This window comes from Colletotrichum graminicola (genome assembly GCF_000149035.1).
Source record: "Colletotrichum graminicola M1.001 genomic scaffold supercont1.20, whole genome shotgun sequence".
In the NCBI taxonomy this organism is placed as follows: domain Eukaryota; kingdom Fungi; phylum Ascomycota; class Sordariomycetes; order Glomerellales; family Glomerellaceae; genus Colletotrichum; species Colletotrichum graminicola.
In genome coordinates, this window is record NW_007361024.1 from 617,287 (window position 1) to 638,111 (window position 20,825).

A 20,825-nucleotide genomic window follows, 5' to 3' on the forward strand; every position below is an offset into this window, starting at 1 on the left:
TGGGGTTCGTTTGGCAACCATCACATGACCTCCACGCCGCCCCGGCTTTGGAGCACAATATTACCGGCAACTCACTCACCTGTCACTAGGTTCGAGAAAGACCCCACCTCCCTTGCCTGCACGAACCATCCATGTTACGAATATACTCGCAGAGACCATGGCAGAGCATCTTACTGCTTATTATCCGTATACCTGTCAGCTATGAGCAATCGATGCCCAGTCTACAGTGTTCCCTTGGAGCTGTGGCTATTGCTTCGCAGCTTACCCATCAGGGCCAGTTTTGGTGTGTCCTGAAAGATCAAGCCCACCCAGTAGCGGTTTGCTCCTGATTGAACAGGCCCAACTTGGACCCGTAACCTGCTCCTCCTCCTCATCACTGCTTCTCCACTTCTAGGCTAACTAACACTGACATGGGTACTTAACTGTGGTTCGATGGTGGCGCCGGCAAGAACCATCACACTCGGCGAAGTTGGGATGTTTGCCTTCACACCCACCATCTCGACGAAGCGAGAGCAGTTCCATGGCATGTGCTGTGTTTCCATCTAGAAACCTTCCATTACGATGTTGAGTATCCTTGAGTACGTCCCTCGGTCCTCGTGTGTTGCATTCCCGACAGGTAACCAGCACATCTAAAGCTTCGAGCTAATGCGGTGGTAACAAGCATGCAAATGCACTACGACTGTTGTGCCGGCCAAGATCTGCATCTAAACACTAGGGGCCACCGCCGTCAAATTATATTGCCGCAGCGACATCTTTCCTCCTGCTCCACCGTCTTCTCCTGCATCCTAGAATCAGTTCCCGGATTTCTTGCCTATGGTGGTTCCATCTTTCTCGCGCCAGGCCCGATTTGTAGACCGGCCCATTCACACAACACACAGTGCACATCGCCACAGGCTCATGGGCAACAACGACGAGTCCCTCTACCGATGCCCACGTCACTATTATCGACAAACACCGGCCAGCTGATAGACGCCTCATTTCGTCGGCAACAGACATCGCCGATCGAAGGCTTTGCTTTCTCGTCAGTCATGGCAGCCAGCTCGGCAGCAGGGGTGGGGGGGTGGTTGGCCTTATACATTACCCATCCTGCAGGAAAGAAAAGATCTTCATTCGACGCTTGTTCGCGGCCTAACCCAACGAAAAAGAATCCGTCTCATGGAACCCCCACGGAGTCAGCGGTTTCGAGATGTCGAAGAACATAATACGTGGGCCCAATACGCCATCTCCTGATCCATAAGTGAAGATAGCACGCCCATCCTCTCAAGACCATCATCATCTTGCTATTGGCGGGCACTAACCTCCGCAATCTCGTCATCAACACCAACCTTAACGCCCACGCAATAATTCTCAACTGATCACTGGGGACTGCTCGGAGAGAAGAGGACGCCCCTGCGTCTTGAGGCGTACGATTCTCACGCATCACGAGCGAAGACAGCCGGCCTGCGAAGGGTCTGTTCGGTCCAACAAACGTGGTTCCGGTGATTTCGAAGTTGCTAGGGATTGTAACCGGCTTATGCCTTTGTTCGACTAGGTTTCACATTGATTTGACCATCTGTTTGGGCCAATGATACCATGAATGTCTTTGACGCGATGAAGAATGAATTCAGAAGCGGGACGCGGGCAGTTACCCAGCTGTCTCCTCACCTCTCGTAGCACTTTGGCCCAGCATCTTGGGCGGGGATCAAGCATGCAATCGGGCAACTCACGTCACATTTAGCTTCTGCTGGCAGCCCAAGCCGCGTGGCGCCTCAAACCCATCTCCAGACAATGCGAAATATCGTGACACTCTTGTTACATTATAGAAAAGCCATGCTTTTGAGGGTGTTATACTATGGTGCGCCTAAACTTACTGCCCCCGACTACTGTTCCATTCCTGCTGTTGTTCTGTATGTGATATTCATCATCATTACTCGACAGGCGTATGTGTAAGTAACCTCATCGCTCGCTCGACTCGGCCGCCTGAGGCATGATCTCCGCACTTGACCTGGTCTTTGGGCTCACCAGCTCTTCGGGCTCCATGGCAACGGACGAGACCGACGCAAGGGCTTGGCCGGCCTCTATGAGCAGCTCAGGCTCGGCCTTGGTCTCGTCCTCCTTCTGTTTGACAGCTGCCTGTGCCGTTGACTTCGGCTTGGGGTGTAATGCCTTCATCTCCAGACCCTCGCTGTCACTATCCCGTCTCTCATGGTCCTCGAAGGAGAAGAGATCCGACAAGTTGATTGCGAGAAACGTCTTGGGGAGCTTGACTCTGCGACGGTCGTTAGCAGCACGTTCAAGCGCCGACACGGCAAAAGCCTTCGGCGGCGACTCACTGGTTGAATTTGGCCCTCAGGGTGCGAATCACTTGCATCCAATCGCCGTGAGGGGTCAGGCTGCGGCGTGGAGCGCAGCTGATGCAGTGCTTGCTATCCAGTTGCACATCTAGAGGGTCGAAGACGTGGCATCCAGGACTGATGGTGATTCTGATGCTGTAGGCAAAGGTCTGCTCTTCTCCGCCATCGGGTGTGTCAGCAGGGGCCTTGGTCTCGGATTCGTACAACTCGAAGCAAATCTGAGAGAGGTAGTCGAGCTCGGGAATGGTGCTTCGCTTGATCTTCGTCTCGATGCCTCCTTCAAAGATGCAGTTAAGGAGTGTGTAAATATGGGACTCCTTGGTGAAGTAGAAGAAAGATTTGGCATCGTTCGACGCTTGCATCTCTTCGAGATCCTGAACGATCTCCTTGAGCAAGGGCAGCGACGTCAGGAGACCTATCTCGAGTTTCTCGCCATCGGAGATGCCGTATTCTTGCGGGCAAATGAAATCAAAGAGCACCTTGGCGAGTTGGTACAATTCTCGGAGAGGTTCAAACCGAGCGTCAGTCTTTGCCTTGGTCTGAGTGTTCCCCTTGTAAAGGTGAAAGTACTGTTCCGGCGGGGCTGCCTCGGCGTTTCGCAGGCCGTTAAGGAACGATCGCCGTCGGAAGATGCGTCTGACAGAGGTCGAGCTTTTGTTGGCTTCGCTCTTCTCTGCCTTGTCGCTGGATCCCGAACCGTCCCGCCGCTCCTCGCGGGAGTCTAGCGACGATTTGCCCTCATCAGAGGCCTTGTCAGTGGCTTTGCCATCCTTGCTACCCTCTTTGCTTTCCTTCTCCTTGATGCCGTACTCCTCCTCCAACATGGCCTTGGGTGGCGTGAAGACCCATTCCAAGAACTGCCGGTTGTGCAGGGCATCGAACTTCATTGTGTCGTAGAGTTCTGAGATCTTGCTAGGATCGACCTTGTCCCCATCGCAGAATTCGGCGAAAAGCTTCTCCCAGCGCTCCCGGAAGAGCTCTGCATCCTCGCCACAGCACCATCTAGGTTGGATATTGCTCACCGCGTTTGCTTGAGACAGTGACGATGAGGTCGAGCCTGCCGAGACCGAGCTGTCCCCGTTGGCAGGCTTCTCTGTACCGGGGTTTGCAATGGCACTGTTCAATGACGCAACGGCACTGCCGTTATGCAGCTTCGTGTAGTTATAGTGCATTACGCGGCGATGGAAGTTCATCAACTGGACAACGCGAGTCTGGACCTCTGACGGTTCCGGCATTTTCTCTGGCCAGGCAAATTGAGGAGGTCGCTCATTGCCCTTACGCAGGAGACCCTTCAGCTTCTTCTTGACCTTATCCATCTCGTCCTTAGCGGCATTTGAGTCGTCAAGCAAATCTTTGCGGATCGTTATGAAGTCTTCGGGAAGATCCTTGCGGTCGAGGAAGGCAGAAGCCCAGATCTGCGCACTGGTGGTAACTCGACGTTCGGAGCTGCTGAAAACGTGAACCTCATCCAGCACGTCACGATTAAGCAAGTTGAAGTCGTTTCTCATGTTCTCGCCAAGCTCCTGGGCCTGGTACCGTGCTGAGTGAGTGGGCTCACCGCCCCACTTCACAATGAGCTGAAGCTTGTCCAGGACCAGACTCTCCTCCGCTGCCGTGATGCGGGACATGGTGACACCAGACAGAGAATCATGCCTCTTCGGCGGCATCCTCACTGGCGAAGAGTTTTCTGTCTTCGCAACAGCGTCTTCAGGCTTTTCCGCGAAATCTGTCTCGACGCCCTCTTTCAAGACCTGCGAGAGCTCGTCGCCTGATGAAACGGCGATTTCCTCTGTCTTCTTCTTTCGGAACATGGGCTTGATCTGCACCTTGGTGCCGGCCCACCCGCCCTTCTTAACCAGGACGTTGCGGAGGGACTTGAGCTTGTTATGATCCTCCACGCCCGCCCTCAAGGCAACATCAACGGCCTGCAACACGCTAGCCAAGGCTGCCTCACCAATGAGCAGCACCTCCTCCTGATGGCCTTTAAGGAGTTCAATAAAAGGGGCTGTGTGGAAGGTGAACTTGTACTTCTGCTTCGGAGTACGGTCCGCGTGTCGAATGACAGACACAATACCCTTGAGTTTCCAAGAGTGCTTTGGCGGTGGCGGTGGCACGGGAGTCTCTTCGGGCGGCGGTCCCGTTCCCTCTCCTTTCAACGAAGGCGCGGCAGACGGTGTGGCTGATCCTGTTGTGGACGGAACACTTGCTACGACAGGGTCGACCAGAGGAGGTGGGGGTGGGAGTGTCGGACTTGTGCACGAGCTGGTGACGGACGAGTTGAGTGCGCTGTCCGACTTTTGGGTGGCTACACTCGTAGGCGCATGCTTCGGTTCCTGTGGCAGTTTCTCGGAGATGGCCGAGATACTCGTCACGGATTTGTTCTGGGCCGGTGGCACAGGAATGGGCTGAGACTCCTTGTCCTTGCCTCGCGAGGCAAGCGGGTCGACAATGTCCGAAGGTGATGGGGATGGCGCGGGGGAGGTCACGCCGCCTCTTCGAAGTCTCTCCTTAACAAAGACGTCTTTGAGAATGTTGGCGCAATGGTCGTAGTAATCGTCATTGTCCTTGACAAAACTCCAACCGTTGACGTCAATCACATAGCTTTTGCCGCCAGCCCTCAAGAAGTCGAAGCCACAGACTCTCTGGCCGAAGGAGGTCGAGATCTTGCTGGCAATTTCCTTTTCCTCGGGATCCAGGGCCGTCACATACCGTAGCTCCTTGCCATGCGTGTTACGCCTGACAACACCATCGACGACGGGCGATTTGCGAGTCTCGGCATGGCAGTAGTTGGGCCCGACAGTGTAGGCCTTGACGTCCTCAGCGTTGTCGACTCGCATAAACTTTTCGTAGATGTAGCTGTTCTCCGGTTCCAGAATTGCGCGGGGAATGTTCAGGTCCGGGTCGTATTCCGAGCTCTTGTTGCCGATTTTCCGAAAGAGCCTGCGGGCGCCGCCGCCGGTGGACTTGGGGAAGTAGATGATGATATTGTGGTCTTCGCCGCTGACGGGCTTCTCGACGAATGGCTTCTTAAGCAGAGTGCCGTCAACGCTGAGAATGTCGCCGTCGTCAAGCAATTCAACCTTCCGAGGTAGCCTGTTGTATCCCAACTCTTCGGGGTCCAGAGTGATACCAGTAACCTCCTTGATATGCTTAGCTGTATCGGGGGTTAGGATCTTGGGGCCGCCGTCGCGGTTCACCTCGATTCGACCTGGAGTAGGAACACCAATGCGATCGAGAATGTTCAAGCAAAGGCGGCGATCCCAGAGAATTTTTTGCATCGGCACATCGTTCACACAGAATGGTTTCCGTGCCTTGACGTACGCAATGGCCTTGTCCAAAGGGAAGCCATCCGAATAGAATGAGATGAGGTAGTCGCTGATCAGTGTTAGCAGGAGTTTTTTCAAAGTACACAACATACACAATATTGCGACGCGATAGCTGGAAAAGTTCAGGGGCAGCATCGTTGGTGTGCATCAACAGCTTGACAATGTTGGTGGTGGAAGGGAATTCCTGTGATGGCACACTTGGCTGACGAGATCGAAGCTATGCTGTTTTGGCTCACGGAGCCCACCTGGGCGAAACAGAAGAAACAATCCGAACTTACCACATCGGCCAGTTCTCAACCTCTGCGAAAGAGAGGAAAAAAATTGGTTAGCCATCTATGCTCAATTAAAACGCATGCTCCCGATTTATATGCCCTCCCTTGTGGTCATGCTTCTTTCGTATTTGTGATTCTCCAATTCTTTTTTTTTAGAAAAAAAAAGAGGGGAATGTAGTGCTCACCTTCGTCCAGGATGACCTTGTCGCCAAACACGACGACGTCGAACTCGCGGTTCGCAATGAGGCGATTCAGGATGTTTCTGCTAGGCTTACTACGAGCCTTGACGTCCAAAGCGCAGACCCCAATGACACCCCACGGCGCCGGCTTGACTGCAGGTGCATTAGAGCTTGTTGGCACACGTTGTCGCGGCGCGCTTGTATCTCTTGACTGACCCTCTTCTTTCTCCTTGTTGCTGGTGTTACTGTGGAAGAGCCCTCGATCACTGCTGGGACTATGGCTGCTGGCGCCAGTGCTTGCGCTGAGCCTGCGCTTATTCCGGCTGCGAGAGCGAGTGGGCTGAGGCCGCTCGGGGCGAGGTCGCTTGACGACATCGTGGTGAGCATGGGTGTTGGTATCGCGCGGCGTCAAGTGATGGGCGCCAGGGGCGGAATTGCCATGCTGCCCGTTGGAGGAGGTGGTGACGGTAACATTGGAGACCTCAGCGCCGGGCTGAGAGGCGTTCGTGACGGGTTTTCCCGACGACATGATGCCGGAAACGGAGCGCGAAGGGCCGCTGTCGGAGCCGTTGGTCGAAGCTGCAGAGGACTGGGTGGCGGGAGCGGAAGAAGAGGGAAGGACGCCGCGGGCCGAGGCCAGCGAGTAAACGGAGAAGATGCTGGAGACGGAAGTGCGCTTTTGTTCCGACTCGGAAGAAAACGAGGTGCGGGTTGTCAGGGCGGAATCGGGGAGGGGACGATATGGGGCGGTGGAATCTGGGTGGTGCTGGCTGGACCCAGACACGAGGCGTGGGGTATCGAGGTCGTCGGCGTCGGCAAACTGGAGAGCGGAGTCGCTCCAAGCGTCGAGTGAGTTGTTGGATTCGCGGCGACGACGGCAGAGAGAGGTTCGAGAGCTTTTCAAGGGAAGCGAAGAGGGCGGGGGCATGGAGAGGTTGGCAGTGGCAGAGTGGGCGTCAGTCGTTCCAGGCTCAGCATGTCGACTCTTCCTGCTGGCGGTGGAAGGGATGTTGAGAGAGTGAGAGACAGAGCGGCCCGGCCTCGATCGCAGAGGTATCTCGGTAGGCGCAGAGGTGTTGTTCACGGCAGAGTGAGAGGACGACAATGAGGAATAAGGGTTGAGATTGAGAGGAGAGGCAAGTGCAGGTCCGGGTGTGGGTGCGGATGTGGGTGCAACAGCAGGAGAAGCGGGCGCGGTGAAGGAAGCCGAGCGAGCACTATCTACAGATGACCGGGGGTTAAAATTCAGTCGGTCCATGGTACCAGATGCGACAAGACAAGAGCGATCAGACGAAGATTAGGGAAGGGGAGGGGAGCGAATGCTGACTCAAGGAATTGCTGAACCGTAAACCGTGGACACTAGAACCTTGCTGCCTTCTGCCTTCTCTCTCCCTCTCTTTCTCTTTAAATTTTTCTCTTTTTTATGCTCGTGCTCTTTTTGATGATGCTTTGTTCCTTAGCCGGCACTGAAGCGGCGGGGGCGGCGGCCCTAAGAAACGGGTGCAGAATAGGATGGAGTAAGTAGCAGACTTTCGACTCTTTTTTTTTTCCCTCCCTCTTCTTTCCAATGCGTGCGTGTGTTGTTTAAGCGCCGGAAGCAACGAGAACTACGACAACAGGTTTTTGGAGTTCGAGGAGCAGGTAACAATGTTATTGCAGCATCTAGACGGAAGGTAGGTAGGTAGTTGGATACGTGGGTAGTATTCTTGAAGATGACGAGGGACTGAGGTGAAGAAAGCGACACTAGACGTCCAATTGCCCTCCTCATTGGACCGCGAAAGGGGGAGAGAAAGAGTGGAAGGTTTGTGGTCACGCGACAGGGATCTCTCGCCTTCTTGTCTCCCAGGGTTCACTTTTGGATACGGTACGTATCTCACTCAGTCTTGCTCCCTTTCTGATACACCAATCATGCTTTCGGGCGGTCACGACGACGATTGCGATACAAAAGTGCGATACAGCAGCTGCAGCTCAGCTGTCAGCTTGATGCCTGTGCCAAGACATGGCAGAAGCGGCAAACACACAGACACACGGGTTAGGTAGAATGGTTTTGGTATCCGTACCTAGTGTAGTATTAGAATGTACTCCGTATTGTTCTGCACACAGAAACATACCTTCGTGTCCATTTGTTCTAGAAACCCAGTGGGCCAAGACATGGGTATACAATTTACACATATAGGTACATATCTACGGATAGGTACTTGAGTACGGATATATATGCATACAAACCTGCCTTCCTAGGTACAAATCCTTGTTGTATATGTACATTCATAATACAAGCACACACGCGCACTGGAAAGGGGAAGGAGTTAATCATGGAGAAAATTAAACAACCCCCAGCCCAGCCTTTGCTGGGGCAGGAATGGGATGACGTAGTTTACGACCCTGCACTTGTCAGAAGTGCAGTCACTTGTCGTAATGCAAATTAACTACCTAACTCACTGCAGCCAGCATTCAAGCCCAAGTCAGATTCAACCTATGACGCTACGGCTTCTGGCGAACGACACCGCTAAAACGCGGCTCCTGACACATCACTATCAACACGGGCCGCTTCGTTCATTCTCAGCCTACTCGTCCCTGCCTTTTGTCTCTCCTCCCTCCTCACAGCAAACCGCACGTGCACCAAAAAGCAACGCAAAAAAAAGAAGAAGAAAAAAGACGATATGTCGCACACAGTACCTATGCTGTCATTTTTCTTGCGTCTGTTCCAGCTCTTCAACTTGATTCGAGCTAGCTGGGCATGCAGCTAGAGTATATACTACTATTAGGACAACAAGTACGTGATAGAAGCCCTTCATATAATCGCCTTCAAGCGGACAGCCAACCTTGCAACGGCGTGGTCCGCTACTCAAATTTCGTCCCGGTACGCCTACATCACCTCACGAAACATGTATCACGGCGGCTGTTCCGTCTTGTGTCTCCTCGTCTGTCGTCGCTGGTGCCCCGGCAATATCTTCCCTCTTGGGATACGCAACCTGGTGCACGGTATACCACGGCCGGTTGAAGAGGCTCTCCATCGACTCCAGAGACCTGCCCGAAGTTTCCGGCATCGCCAAATAGACGTAGACGAGGGAGACGGAGCAGATGGAAGCGAAGAAGATGAAGGCGCCATACCTCTCCGTCGCCGCCAAGCGGGACGGCATGGCACGCGAGCAGCCAAAGTAGAAGGCCCAATGGAACGCCATGAGCACCGATACGCAGAGCGAGCTGATCCGGATGGGGAAAACCTCCGCGCTGACGAGGTACGGGATCGAGAACCACCCGATCGACCACGCGATTGCGTGGATATAGATGGCCACGGTGGATGCCTCGCTCGCCCGCCGTGACGCCGGGCTGGCCGAGATCTCCTCGGCGCTGCGGCCGTTGGTGACCTTGAGGTAGATGCCTACGAACAAGAGGGTGATGATCTGCATCGTGATACCGGTGATGAGCGACCGTCGTCGGCCGATGAAGTCAATAACGAAGACGGAGAAGACTAGCACCGAGACGAACTTGTCGATAGCGTACACTCCGGTCGCCAGAAGACGGCCATCTTCTCCTTGTATGCCGAGGTACCCAAAGATGGAAGGGCTATACTGCGTGATGGCGTTCGCCCCGGACCATTGCGAGAAGAGATGGGCGAGGAACATGAGGATGAAGCGCCGCCTGTTGGGCATGTTCGTCCACGTCTCCTTGGCAAGGTCCAGGACCGACGCGCCCGCCACTATCTCCATCTCGTGCAGAAGCTGGGCCTCCATGGCCTGGTACTCTTCTCGCACGTAGGGGTGATCCGCGGGGAGTTTTCTGAAGTCGCAGAGAACCCTCATGGCCTCGGCGGGCTTGCCCCTCGACAGGATGAAGCGGGCCGAATCGGGGGTCAAGAAGGTTCCCAGGCCCCACAGGACCGCTGGAACGATTTGCAAGGCCGTGGGCAGTTGCCATTGCGTCTGGGTTCCGGCAAAGTGCTTCGTGATGCCGTAGTTGAAGAAGAATCCAAAAACGACGCCGAGCTGTTGGCAGCAAGTATATTGGAGCGTCAAGAGACCGCGGATCGAGCGGGGCGCAATCTGGTGATTAGACTGTTAGCGAACTGTTGCAGACCTGGCATTGCAGTGGCCGTGTTTGACGTACTTCTGAGATGTAAACTGGCGGCAGCACCGTTGTGGCACCAATATCCATACCAGCGACGATGCGTGAGACATACAATCCTGCCAAGCTGCCGGACGAGAACGTTTGGCCAAGGATGCCGGCAATGTAGACCAAGGTGAAGATCTGCATGGTCAGCTTGCGGCCAAGCTTCTCAGTGAGCTTGACACAAGCGAGACACCCGAACACCGCGCCGGCCGTAGCGATTGCCACGATCCACCCCTTCGTGTTGGAGTATTCGCTATCAGACTGCTGGTCGACGCCAAACCGTTTCTTGAACACAGCCATCGTTACGAGTGAGGCTATGTTACCTGGTACGGTCCATAGTCAGCCAACGTCCCATCGGTTCGTCCTACGTTCCTACCTTCATCAAACCCCTTGGCAACTCCTGAGAAACTCCATATCAAAGTACGCCCAGACAGGTACCAGTTGAAAATCTCCCTCGGGCTGTTTCTGACGGCGGCGATTGTGGCACTGATCAAAGACATGGCGCAAACTTGGGACTACTGCTTGAAAAAGATGACAGTATGAGCACGTCTGAATTTCCGCCGTGTGAAAGGAACTCTCAAGCTTTTGCCAAGATAAAGGGGGAAAGACTTGGCTACATAAACCGGTGGCACCCAGGAGTCAACCGGTTGACCATTTCAAATATTCCCCAGATTCCTACTCTGCAATGCGGGGGGCCTCTGGGGTACAATCCAAATCTGACATGGCGTTCGCCTCAAAACATCGTATTAGTTTCTTAACCAGGGATAGTAGGGAACAAAGTCAACCGCCTCCGTCGGACTGACTCCGTAGTCTCCCACCGGACCACGTCCGCAGTATCATGCACGACGACACCCCTGCCACTCTGCCCACCTCTGTGGCCGTAATCGGCTCCGAGATGCTCGCGGGGCTTGGCCAACTCAGCAAAAATACCAAAAATACCATGCCATAGAAAGCCTTCCTTTTCCAACTGTGTTAGAATATCATTGTGTACCTGTATGACCTTAAGACGGACCGCCTTGGCAACGTACCTTGGTCGAGAGCCTTCCGAACTTCCTCGGAGACCCTAAACCCGCGACCATGAATTTCTACCCAGTGCCCCCTACCATCAAAGCCGAGCTGCACGTGCGGGTGCCGGACCATCTGCGATGTATTGGCAAGGAAACCGAGTGGCGAGGTGGTTTTGCCCGCCCGTTCCAGCACATCTTCCTCGAAGGCCTGTCGCTGACGAGGATGGCAACCTCTTCATTGTGGACGTCCCCTACGGCAGGATCCTCAAGATCAGCCCTTCTAAAGAAGTCAGCGTGGCTGCCTAATGGGACGGCGAACCCAACGGGCTGGCCGTGACACAGGATGGCTCGTTCGTGGTTGCCGATTATAAGCAGGTATGCAGGTATGCAGGTATGCTGCCTCAACCCACACGCAACATTCTCAATGAAATCCGCCTATAGGGAATCCTTACTTTTGATCCTTCACTTGGCACCGTCAAGCCCTTGATGACTCGGCGTCATCTTGAACGGTTCAAGGGCCCTAATGATTTAATAGTCGACTCTAAGACTTTCAATCTGTGTATGCAGCTCTACGTTTGTCTCGCTAGACCCTTACGCCGCCTGACAGAAGGTGGTAAGTTCGAGCCATGAGTTCGGCTTCGCCGGCTCCTGATCCGTCCGACTCCGGAGGAACCCGGGAACTCCCCGCGGGGGCGTCGAGAACTCGACCAATAGCTTGCGTACGGTGCTGGAAAAGAAAACAATAGGTTTCATCACGTCCTTCGAGAGCCGCATTGACGTTGGAGTTCCACTGGCTAACTAGCCAACCATCCATCACCAGTGTGACAGACGTCTACCAGCCTGTACAGCGTGTCAGACGCAAGGTGTTGAATGCATTCCTCGGAATCAAGACATCAATTCCGTGTCAGAGCTTTCAAATGCTTCTGCGATAAGGTGCGGACTTCAATAACCTTTGCTCTGCGCCATGCCGCAATTATGTACCTATAGTGGTTGCCCGCGCTAACAGGCAATAGTTACGTGGAATCATTGAAACGGCGTGTCGCTGAACTCGAGCACAATGTCCAATCTTCATCAAGAAAACGAGCCCGTACAGGAAGTTACAGAGCCGAGTCAACAGATGGGCCTTCGCCTGCTGACGTGGAGAATGTCGGCCTCCAGGACGCTGGCTCGGGCCCATCGTCTCATGCTTCCGTTCGGAACATTACACGAGACAATGAAGACTCTTCCGTGAGGGCGGCCATGGGCGCCATCGGCTTCTTGTCACGTAGCGCCATGGCTGAACTGCCCGACCAGTCGGACGATCTACCTAGGAGGTTTTCCCCAGGTGAAATTGTGTCCGGGGCACTGGCCATCGATGGACGTGATCCATCCAAAGCTTCTCCCGCGCCACAAACCCCAACGATAGATGGTCACTCCTTGGCACTCACTCGAGATACAACCAATGAATATTTTCGTCGCTTCCTGGATTGCGCCATATGGTTGCCGTACCTGGATCAGGCGGGTCTTATGGAGCAGTATGACAGCGTTATCACCAGTAACGCCCAATCTCACCGTGGTGCGCGCACCAATCCTCTTCACGTCTTCAACGCTAACATGGCATTGGCTATCGGCGTTATGACGGTGCCAGATTCAGCGCATCTTTCGATGCTTAGATCAGGCTTTCACGCCATTGCCACTAAACAGTTGCAAATCATTTTACGTTCCGAAGTGTCCCTCGAGCATATACACTGCATGGTCATGCTTTTGTTGTACTCGCTTCTGAACTCTGTAGTGGGCTCGCTGGCATCTCCTTGGTCTCACGGTGAAAACATGTATTTCACTTGGTCTGCACCGAGAACCCGACTCCCACGCCGACTTGACTCTGGCTGAGTTGGACCGAAGAAGGTGGCTGTTCTGGAGTGTATACTTACTTGACCGGTGAGTGCCTCTGGGTTACGCTTCTGTGTATCAGTCAAAACTGTTCTATGTCTCATAGAACTTTAAGCATAGTTATGGACCGTCCGCTCAGTATCCAAGATGATGATATTTCGGTTCGAGTAAGTTTGACGAATTCAAGTCAGTATGGAATGAGACTTTAACTGATAGTCATCGCTCAGATACCTGTAGAGGATGTGGAAAGTCCAGTTTCGTGTCAGGAGACTTCTGCAAGGCTGTCTCTGGGTCGTTATCTGGTAAATTATATGCAGGTTGTGTCCAGTATCCGAACTGGGAGAAAAGCGGATATTCTACTCGATTACAGCAACATCTGCCACTGGAAGGACCTGCCCCCATGCATGGAGCGTTGCATGTTTACAACTCTAAATGTTGCAGATGTTCTACAGCAGTTATACTGTCGGGCTCTAACCCAACTGGTCTTACCAATACATTGCGCAGGTGCAGACACAGGCCTTTTACTCGGAACTGTCCATGATGTTGAGATGGACGTCATCAGCGCGTTTTGCTGGCCCTTTCGATGTGTATTATTGGCGAAAAACTTTCGAATTATGTAGGAACCTACTAGGGCCCAATCTAGTATATTCGTATTGGCCTCAGCTGACAATTTCTTGGGCAGATAATCACTCTGGAGGCATTCTCACCAATCATACCCCGACGTGTCCAACATCTGATTCGATACACGTTTACACAACACCCAAAAGTTAAAACCAGCATACTCACCCCTGGAATACAGCTTCATAGTCTGATGGTATGCAACTGTAAAAAATACAAAATTTGTAGTATACTATGTATATGTGTCGCTTCGTGACGATGTACAAAATAGTGCGATACTGTGCAAGAAAGTTGGAGACATCCAATATCTCTGTCCGCTCGTCATTGCGTAAAACTGATGAAAAGGTAGACAGGAATTGGGGGTAACCAAAGACAACGCCGTTAGTTACGGGGCAGTAGCCAGCTCTTATATATCTCGTGACAAAGTTACTGCCAATCTAGCCACGGAAGTTGGATAGGTGCTACCCAACTGACTGTTTGGAGAATGGGTATCAAATGGCGCTGATGTCCTTTTGACATGCTCTCCCATGCCAGTACGAGAGATGGCCTCAACCCTGACAACGCTAGGTGCCTATGTTCTCACTCTTTGCGGGGCAAATTTTGGCCGCGGACTTGGCCCGGAGTGCAGGCGTGTGCATTCGGACGTCGTCCGGCCCCGTATATCCACATCCCCAGATAACCCACAAGGTGCTAGACACTCATGGTTCGCGGGGTAACGGGGGTTTGGGTGCCAAGCAGCTGGGTTTCACGAAACAGTCGGTTCGTTCACGAGACTTTCCTCGCCGTAGGGGATGTGGGGTTCAATTTTTGATATAAATACCTCGTGCCAAAAAAAAAATTGGGGAAACAGCTCTCGGTATGAACCTCAGTTCTCACTTCTGCACCACCTGTTTAAGATTTCCCAAGCTGGCTTGCTCAGTGAATATGGTAACCCCCAACGACTCTAAACGTTCGTCGATGGACAAGGTGGGGGTCGAAGTCGAAGAGAGTGTTCCTGTACGCGACCCTCTCATTGAGCAATATGAACTCATCCGGGACAAGACTCCCGAGGAGCTCAAAGCTCTCGACAAAGCAGTTGTTTCCAAACTGGACTAGAAATTTCTGCCCATGGTTTGCGCCATGCTTATGATGAAGTAAGATCACTCTATCCAGAAGCCATCCTGTTGGCGCTATTACACCCTAGAGCTAACGACTCGGGATTACTACAGCTATCTCGATCGAATCAACGTCTCCAACGCCCGTTTGGCCGGCATGCAAGAAAACTTACACATGACCGACACCATGTGGTCGGCTGGTATTTCAATGTTTTACGTCGGGTACATCATCTCGCAGGTCCCTGCCAACGTCATCATCGCCAAGGGCAAGCCGAGAATCTTGCTTCCATGCTGTATGCTTAGCTGGTCTGCCGCGACCATCTGCATGCCTGCCGTCACAGCTGGCTGGAGCTTCATGCTCTGTCGTTTCCTCGTTGGGATCACTGAGGGGCCGTTTGTGCCGGCCGTACCCCTCATGACCTCGTCGTGGTACACCAAACGCGAATCCCCTCTTCGCATGGGCATTTCGCACGCTGGCAACACCATATCACAGGCGATTTCTGGCCTTCTTGCGGCCGGTATTCTGCATAATATGGACAATATAGCCGGCTTGAGAGCTTGGCAGTGGTTCCTCTTGCTTGAAGGTATGTTATTACCAGCTATACCAGTATTTCGAGACGGCTAACGTGGCGACAGGCATTTTCAGTATATTGGTGGCTCTTGCTAGCTTCTGGTTCAATCCCAACTTTCCTGAGTCAACCGGTACATATTTCTTCACCGCCGAGGAGTCGCAAATGGCACAGTACAGACAGACTGTGTCAGCAGGTGGTCGCTCTGAGGACGATGAAGGAGACTACTGGGGAGGTGTCTGGATGGCTTTGAAGGACCCATTCACTTACTTCTTCTCGGCAATCCATTTCTTCCTTATCATCGCCCAGTCTTACAAGGACTTCTTTCCATCGGTCAGTAGCATTTACTTGCCTTTTAGCATCATCATACGCGTCAGTGTCCTTACAGTATATTTAGATCCTTGCCACCCTTGGCTTCGGTACAACCGTCACGTACCTCATTCAGGCCCCACCAGCCATCATCGCTTTCTTGGCTACCTTGGCGGTTTCTTGGTCCTCCGGACGCATGCTGGAGCACGGCTACCACATCATAGTACCCATGCTCGCAACTGCCGTGGCCTGTGCAGTGATGATTACGACCCTCAATGTTGGCGCCCGTTACTTCTGTATGATCTTGCTGGTCACTGGTCCTTTCATCGGCCTCAATGTTAGTTGTGCCACCTCTTATACCCCTGGTCTTGATTCAATGCTGATGCCGTCTCAACGAAAAGCTTCAAATCTCCTGGGAAACCACGGTGGTACCACGTCCGCCTACCAAACGAGCTGCTCTGATTGCCATTGCCAACTGCGTGTCTTCAGTTTCGCACTGGTTCACGCCGTACTTCTTCCTGCGTAACCAAGAGCCTTATTATCAGACTGGCGGTGGGGCTATCATTGTTGGTTGTGGGTTGACAGTCATATTTGTTCTTATCACGAAGTGGTACTGCCATAAGAAGAACAAGGAGTTGGAGGAGCAGGAAAGACTTGCGGGTGAGCCCAAGGGATGGAGATTCGCTTCATAAGACGCCTCATAGTGATAGGGCTCATGCAGAATTTACTTCTTTCTGTTAACACGTTTCTATGGTATTAGTGCTAATACCATACACCAACTTGACTTAGTTGTGGGATAAGATTCTGATACTGTAGTGTCAAAGGGGTAAAGAGATACCTGGTTAGATTGGGTTCCACATTAATGTTGGCAGGTGTTTCTGTTTCTACAGTACTATAGTACTGGGTCAAAAGTCTGTTTACAGCAAAAAGGATAACCCAAAGAAGAGTTAAAGAGAGGACCCATTAATAGCTGGAGGTCACTTCACAGTGCGTCACTAAAGACCTTATGTCCTAACCACCTACTGTAGCTTTTGATTGGCTGCCCTTGTTACTGTAAACAGACTTTTGACCTCGTACTGTAGATATGTCTCAGTTACCAAGAAGGCAAAAGATGATCTTCAAAGGGGCATAATGATATTTAATTTGTCACAAGTCCCTGTAAGCCTGTTAGGCTCATAGACACAATATCCACTCTATTTGTACTTTTTCATGTGCCCATTGTGTATATACCCTTAAGAACGCATTCCGTACTTACTCTAACCCTAGTCCTACATCTAACCCTAACTCCAATGATCATAATATTACTTCTAACCCTATGTGTCTTTTTTATTTTTATTTTCTACATCCTAACTGCCCTGTTTCTTTCTTTTTCCAACAGGACTCCTGGTGATGTGAGTTGTTAGTGCACTTTTATGGGCAAAGCTATCTTTCTTGTAGAGTGCCTCTTACTAAAAGCGGTTAGATGCCGAAGCTGTATCCCACCCTTAGTCGCTTGAAGGACCCCACCGGCTCAACCCCGGCAAAACCCATGTCCACGATAAGATAAGACCCTTCTTGAGAAAAGGTCCAGAGTCCTCGAAAAAAAATCTCGGGCGCGCGACCTTGACATCAACGGGAACCAAGGCTTCGAAGAAACCAGCGTCCGATTCGTAAAGTTTCACATGCCTCCCACAATGCCTCACTCAGAGCACGAGGGGCCTCTGGTCAAGCGCCAGAAACTCAATGTCGCTTCCAAGCCGGCGACGGCCATGCGCCAGTCTTCCCGCATCTTCGCACCCTTTCGAGTTTGGCTCCCCTCCTTCCGTGAATTGATTGCCTTCCAACGCTAATGTTTCAACACAGACTGTCGGTCTTGTATCCCCCACAAACGTTCCATTCACCTCGATCCCTCTCGGAAAGACGACGTTCCAGATCACAACATCCGTGGGAAGAGCTCTGCAGACCTATGACCTGAAGAGAGGTCTCAACCTGGTCTTCGTCACTCGTCCCCAGACCCCCGCCGACATCACCGCCACGCTCGCCTGGAAGGAAAAGGTTTTCGCAGCATGGGGCGATGCCAGGAAGGGCGAGAAGCAGGGTCTTTGGGCCTTCAAGCGCGGGAAGAAAGTTGAGGAACTCGAAATCCCCGAGGATCTCAACGAGCCTATTCAACAGATCCTGATCTTTGGTTCATGGATTGTCGGATGCGCAGTGACGAGACTCGAGGTATGGAAGTCGGCAACCTTGGAGCATTACACTACGCTCTACACCATGGCCGGCAAGAAGGGCGCCAATGAAATCACCGGCGGTATCACCAACATGCCCACCTACCTCAACAAGATCTTTGTTGGTCGCAAGGACGGCTGGGTCGAAATCTGGAACGTTAGCACCGGCAAGCTCATCTACACCATCCTTCCGCCCACCCCTGACTGCGGCGCTGTTACCTGCATGCAGCCCACTACCGCTCTTTCGCTCCTGGCTATCGCCTATGCCAATGGCAACCTGGTGATCCAGAACATTCTAACAGACAAGACCATCATTCAGCTCAACGCCGGTCACGAGGACGAGCCCGTCACCTCCATCTCCTTCAGATCCGATGGTATGGGAGCAGGCCATGATGGCAGAAAAGACGGCGTGATGGCGACTGCCACGGCTGCAACAGGAGATGTTACGTTCTGGGACCTGAACAACGGAGGTAGGATAATGGGTGTTCTGCGCAGTGCGCATAACCCTCCGTCTGGAAATGGCCCTCTTGTGCGGGGGGGCGTTAGCAAGGTGGAATTTCTGTCGGGTCAGCCCGTCGTTGTCACAAGCGGACGCGATAACTCATTGAAGACTTGGATCTTTGACGAGACTCCTTTCTCGGCAATCCCGCGCATTCTGCACCAGCGCAGCGGACATGCTGCGCCTGTCAAATGCCTGCAGTTCCTGCCCTCCGATTTCGAAGGTGCTGATGCAGGCAACAAGTGGCTACTCAGTAGTGGCCAGGACCGAAGTCTCTGGGGCTGGAGTCTGCGCCGCGACGGCCAGAGTACCGAACTCAGCCAAGGAAACATCCGCAAGATGGCTAAGAAGACGGGAATTTTGTCTACCAAGGCTCTCGCACGCGGCCCTACAACAACTCTGGAAGATCTGAAGGCCCCCGAGATCACGTGCATTGCCAGCTCTCTCAACCGCGACGGCGGTATGGGCGCCATGCCCGGCAACCAGCCCATCTGGCAGAAGCATAGGGACCCGAAGAAGAAGCTAGACGCCGAAGTCAGCGGGGCGACGGGCTGGGAGAGCGTTGTGACAGCACATAAGAATGATGCATATGCTCGTACATGGTTCTGGGGTCGCAAGAAGGCCGGTCGGTGGGCATTCCCCACGGGTGATGGTTCCCATGTTTCTACGATCGCTATTAGCCCCTGCGGCACGTTCGCCCTGGTTGGCTCCGTGGAGGGTGGTCTCGACATGTACAACCTGCAGTCTGGCCTCCACCGTCAGCGCTTTCCCTCCAAGCTCACTCCCGCACAGGCTAGGGCGATGAAAATGCAGCAGCTGAAGCAAGCCGATAACGTCGTGCAGCTCCACACCGAGAAGGACAGCAACTTTGCACCTGGCACCGGCAGACACACGAAGGCGATCACAGGCATTGTGGTAGACTCCATGAACAAGAACGTCATCACGTGCTCTCTGGACGGCAAGATCAAGTTCTGGGACTTCCTCACAGGCAACCTCGTTCACCAGATCGACTGGGCACCGATGACCGCCATCACGGGTTGCAGATATCACGCAGCCAACGACCTGATGGCCTTTTCCTGCGACGAAAACTCGATTCGCATCGTCGACCTGGAAACCAAGAGGACTATCAGAGAATTCTGGGGCTGCCAGGGCGCCATCAATGACTTCTGCTTCTCCAATGACGGCCGCTGGGTTATCGCTGCCTCGCAGGACTGCGTCATCAGAGTCTGGGACCTGCCCACAAGCCATCTCATCGACGCCATCCGTCTCGAGAGGCCCTGCACGGCGCTGGCAATGTCGTCCACCGGCGAATACCTCGCCGCGACGATCGAGAACGAGCTCGGCGTCGCCATCTGGACTAACAAGACCCTCTTTACGCACGTCCCCACACGGCAAGTTTCTGACAAGGAAGCCGCGCTGCTCACGGGTCCCACGACATCCGGCGAGGGCGGCGAGGGCATGTTGGAGGCGGCCTTCAACGAGGACGAGGTGGACGCCGAGGACGAGACGATCGTTGCGCCGACCGTGGACCAGCTCAGCGCCGACTTGACGACGCTCTCCCTGGTCCCCAAGAGCCGTTGGCAGACGCTCCTTCACCTGGACCTTATCAAGCAGCGCAACAAGCCCATCGAAGCGCCCAAAGCTCCGGAGAAGGCGCCTTTCTTCCTCCCCTCTGTCGGCTCCGGCAAGCAGCCGCAGCAGGCAAACCTGCTCGAGGGCATCGCAGCCTCTGAGGCCGATGCCGCCACGGAGTCCAAGTCCCGCATCACCAAGCTCGAACGCGGGCGCATGCAGGAAGTGTTCACCAGCAAGCTCAACGACGGCGCCGTTTCAGGCGACTGTAAGTTAACCATTATACCCATTGCATTAGTCACACATGCTGACGTTCCAATAGTCGACGAGTTCATCTCTCACCTCAAGTCTCTCTCCCCTTCGACCGCGGACCTTGAGCTTCGCTCCCTCTCACCCGAGGACAACGGCCTCCTCTACTTTATTCGTGCGCTGACGAGCCGCCTCATAGCGCGCCGCGACTACGAGCTTGTCCAGGCCTGGATGACGGTGTTTCTCCGCCTGCACTTTGACCTTGTCATGGCCGACGCGCAACTGCTCGAGGCGCTCGGCGAGTGGAAGGCCCTGCAGGAGCGCGAGGCAGGACGGCTCGACGACCTGGTGGGCTACTGCAGCGGTGTCGTCAGCTTCCTGCGTAGTCCCAGGACGTAAGATATGAGGGGTTGTTATTATCGTTACAGATAGCGAAAAGATGGAAGAATGGGGTCAAAAGGCAAACACCATTTAAGAGGAGGGAGGCACGAGTTGCGTAGCAGGCATTGATCTGGCTTTACTATAATCCCAATACCCGCATCAAAGGTTTTTTGGGCAACAATACCCGACTTCTCGTATGGTGGAAAGAGCTCTCGCCGGCATCCGCTGCTTCTT

General features: G+C 53.4%; 5 protein-coding genes across 5 annotated transcripts; 3 read left to right on the forward strand and 2 right to left on the reverse strand.

Moving 5' to 3' along the window:
* Positions 1 to 1,935: 1,935 nt before the first annotated feature.
* On the reverse strand, positions 1,936 to 7,038 carry GLRG_05864 (histidine acid phosphatase; the record flags this gene model as incomplete). The annotated part of the gene is made up of 5 exons (XM_008096549.1): positions 1,936 to 2,248; positions 2,313 to 5,708; positions 5,938 to 5,959; positions 6,117 to 6,263; positions 6,327 to 7,038. 5 exons carry the CDS (start codon positions 7,036 to 7,038, stop codon positions 1,936 to 1,938), a joined length of 4,590 nt encoding a protein of 1,529 aa, XP_008094740.1.
* A 1,948-nt stretch (positions 7,039 to 8,986) lies between these two features.
* GLRG_05865 (uncharacterized protein) lies at positions 8,987 to 10,720 on the reverse strand (the record flags this gene model as incomplete). The annotated part of the gene is made up of 3 exons (XM_008096550.1): positions 8,987 to 10,153; positions 10,218 to 10,543; positions 10,597 to 10,720. The coding sequence occupies 3 exons, from the start codon at positions 10,718 to 10,720 to the stop codon at positions 8,987 to 8,989; spliced, it is 1,617 nt and encodes a 538-aa protein (XP_008094741.1).
* A 577-nt stretch (positions 10,721 to 11,297) lies between these two features.
* Positions 11,298 to 11,533, forward strand: GLRG_05866 (gluconolactonase convert D-glucono-1; the record flags this gene model as incomplete). The annotated part of the gene is made up of 2 exons (XM_008096551.1): positions 11,298 to 11,367; positions 11,418 to 11,533. 2 exons carry the CDS (start codon positions 11,298 to 11,300, stop codon positions 11,531 to 11,533), a joined length of 186 nt encoding a protein of 61 aa, XP_008094742.1.
* Positions 11,534 to 14,638: 3,105 nt separating this feature from the next.
* On the forward strand, positions 14,639 to 16,378 carry GLRG_05867 (major facilitator superfamily transporter; the record flags this gene model as incomplete). The annotated part of the gene is made up of 5 exons (XM_008096552.1): positions 14,639 to 14,788; positions 14,867 to 15,392; positions 15,445 to 15,710; positions 15,775 to 16,023; positions 16,088 to 16,378. The coding sequence occupies 5 exons, from the start codon at positions 14,639 to 14,641 to the stop codon at positions 16,376 to 16,378; spliced, it is 1,482 nt and encodes a 493-aa protein (XP_008094743.1).
* Positions 16,379 to 17,347: 969 nt separating this feature from the next.
* On the forward strand, positions 17,348 to 20,609 carry GLRG_05868 (WD domain-containing protein; the record flags this gene model as incomplete). The annotated part of the gene is made up of 3 exons (XM_008096553.1): positions 17,348 to 17,470; positions 17,529 to 20,229; positions 20,284 to 20,609. The coding sequence occupies 3 exons, from the start codon at positions 17,348 to 17,350 to the stop codon at positions 20,607 to 20,609; spliced, it is 3,150 nt and encodes a 1,049-aa protein (XP_008094744.1).
* Between the last annotated feature and the right edge of the window lie 216 nt (positions 20,610 to 20,825).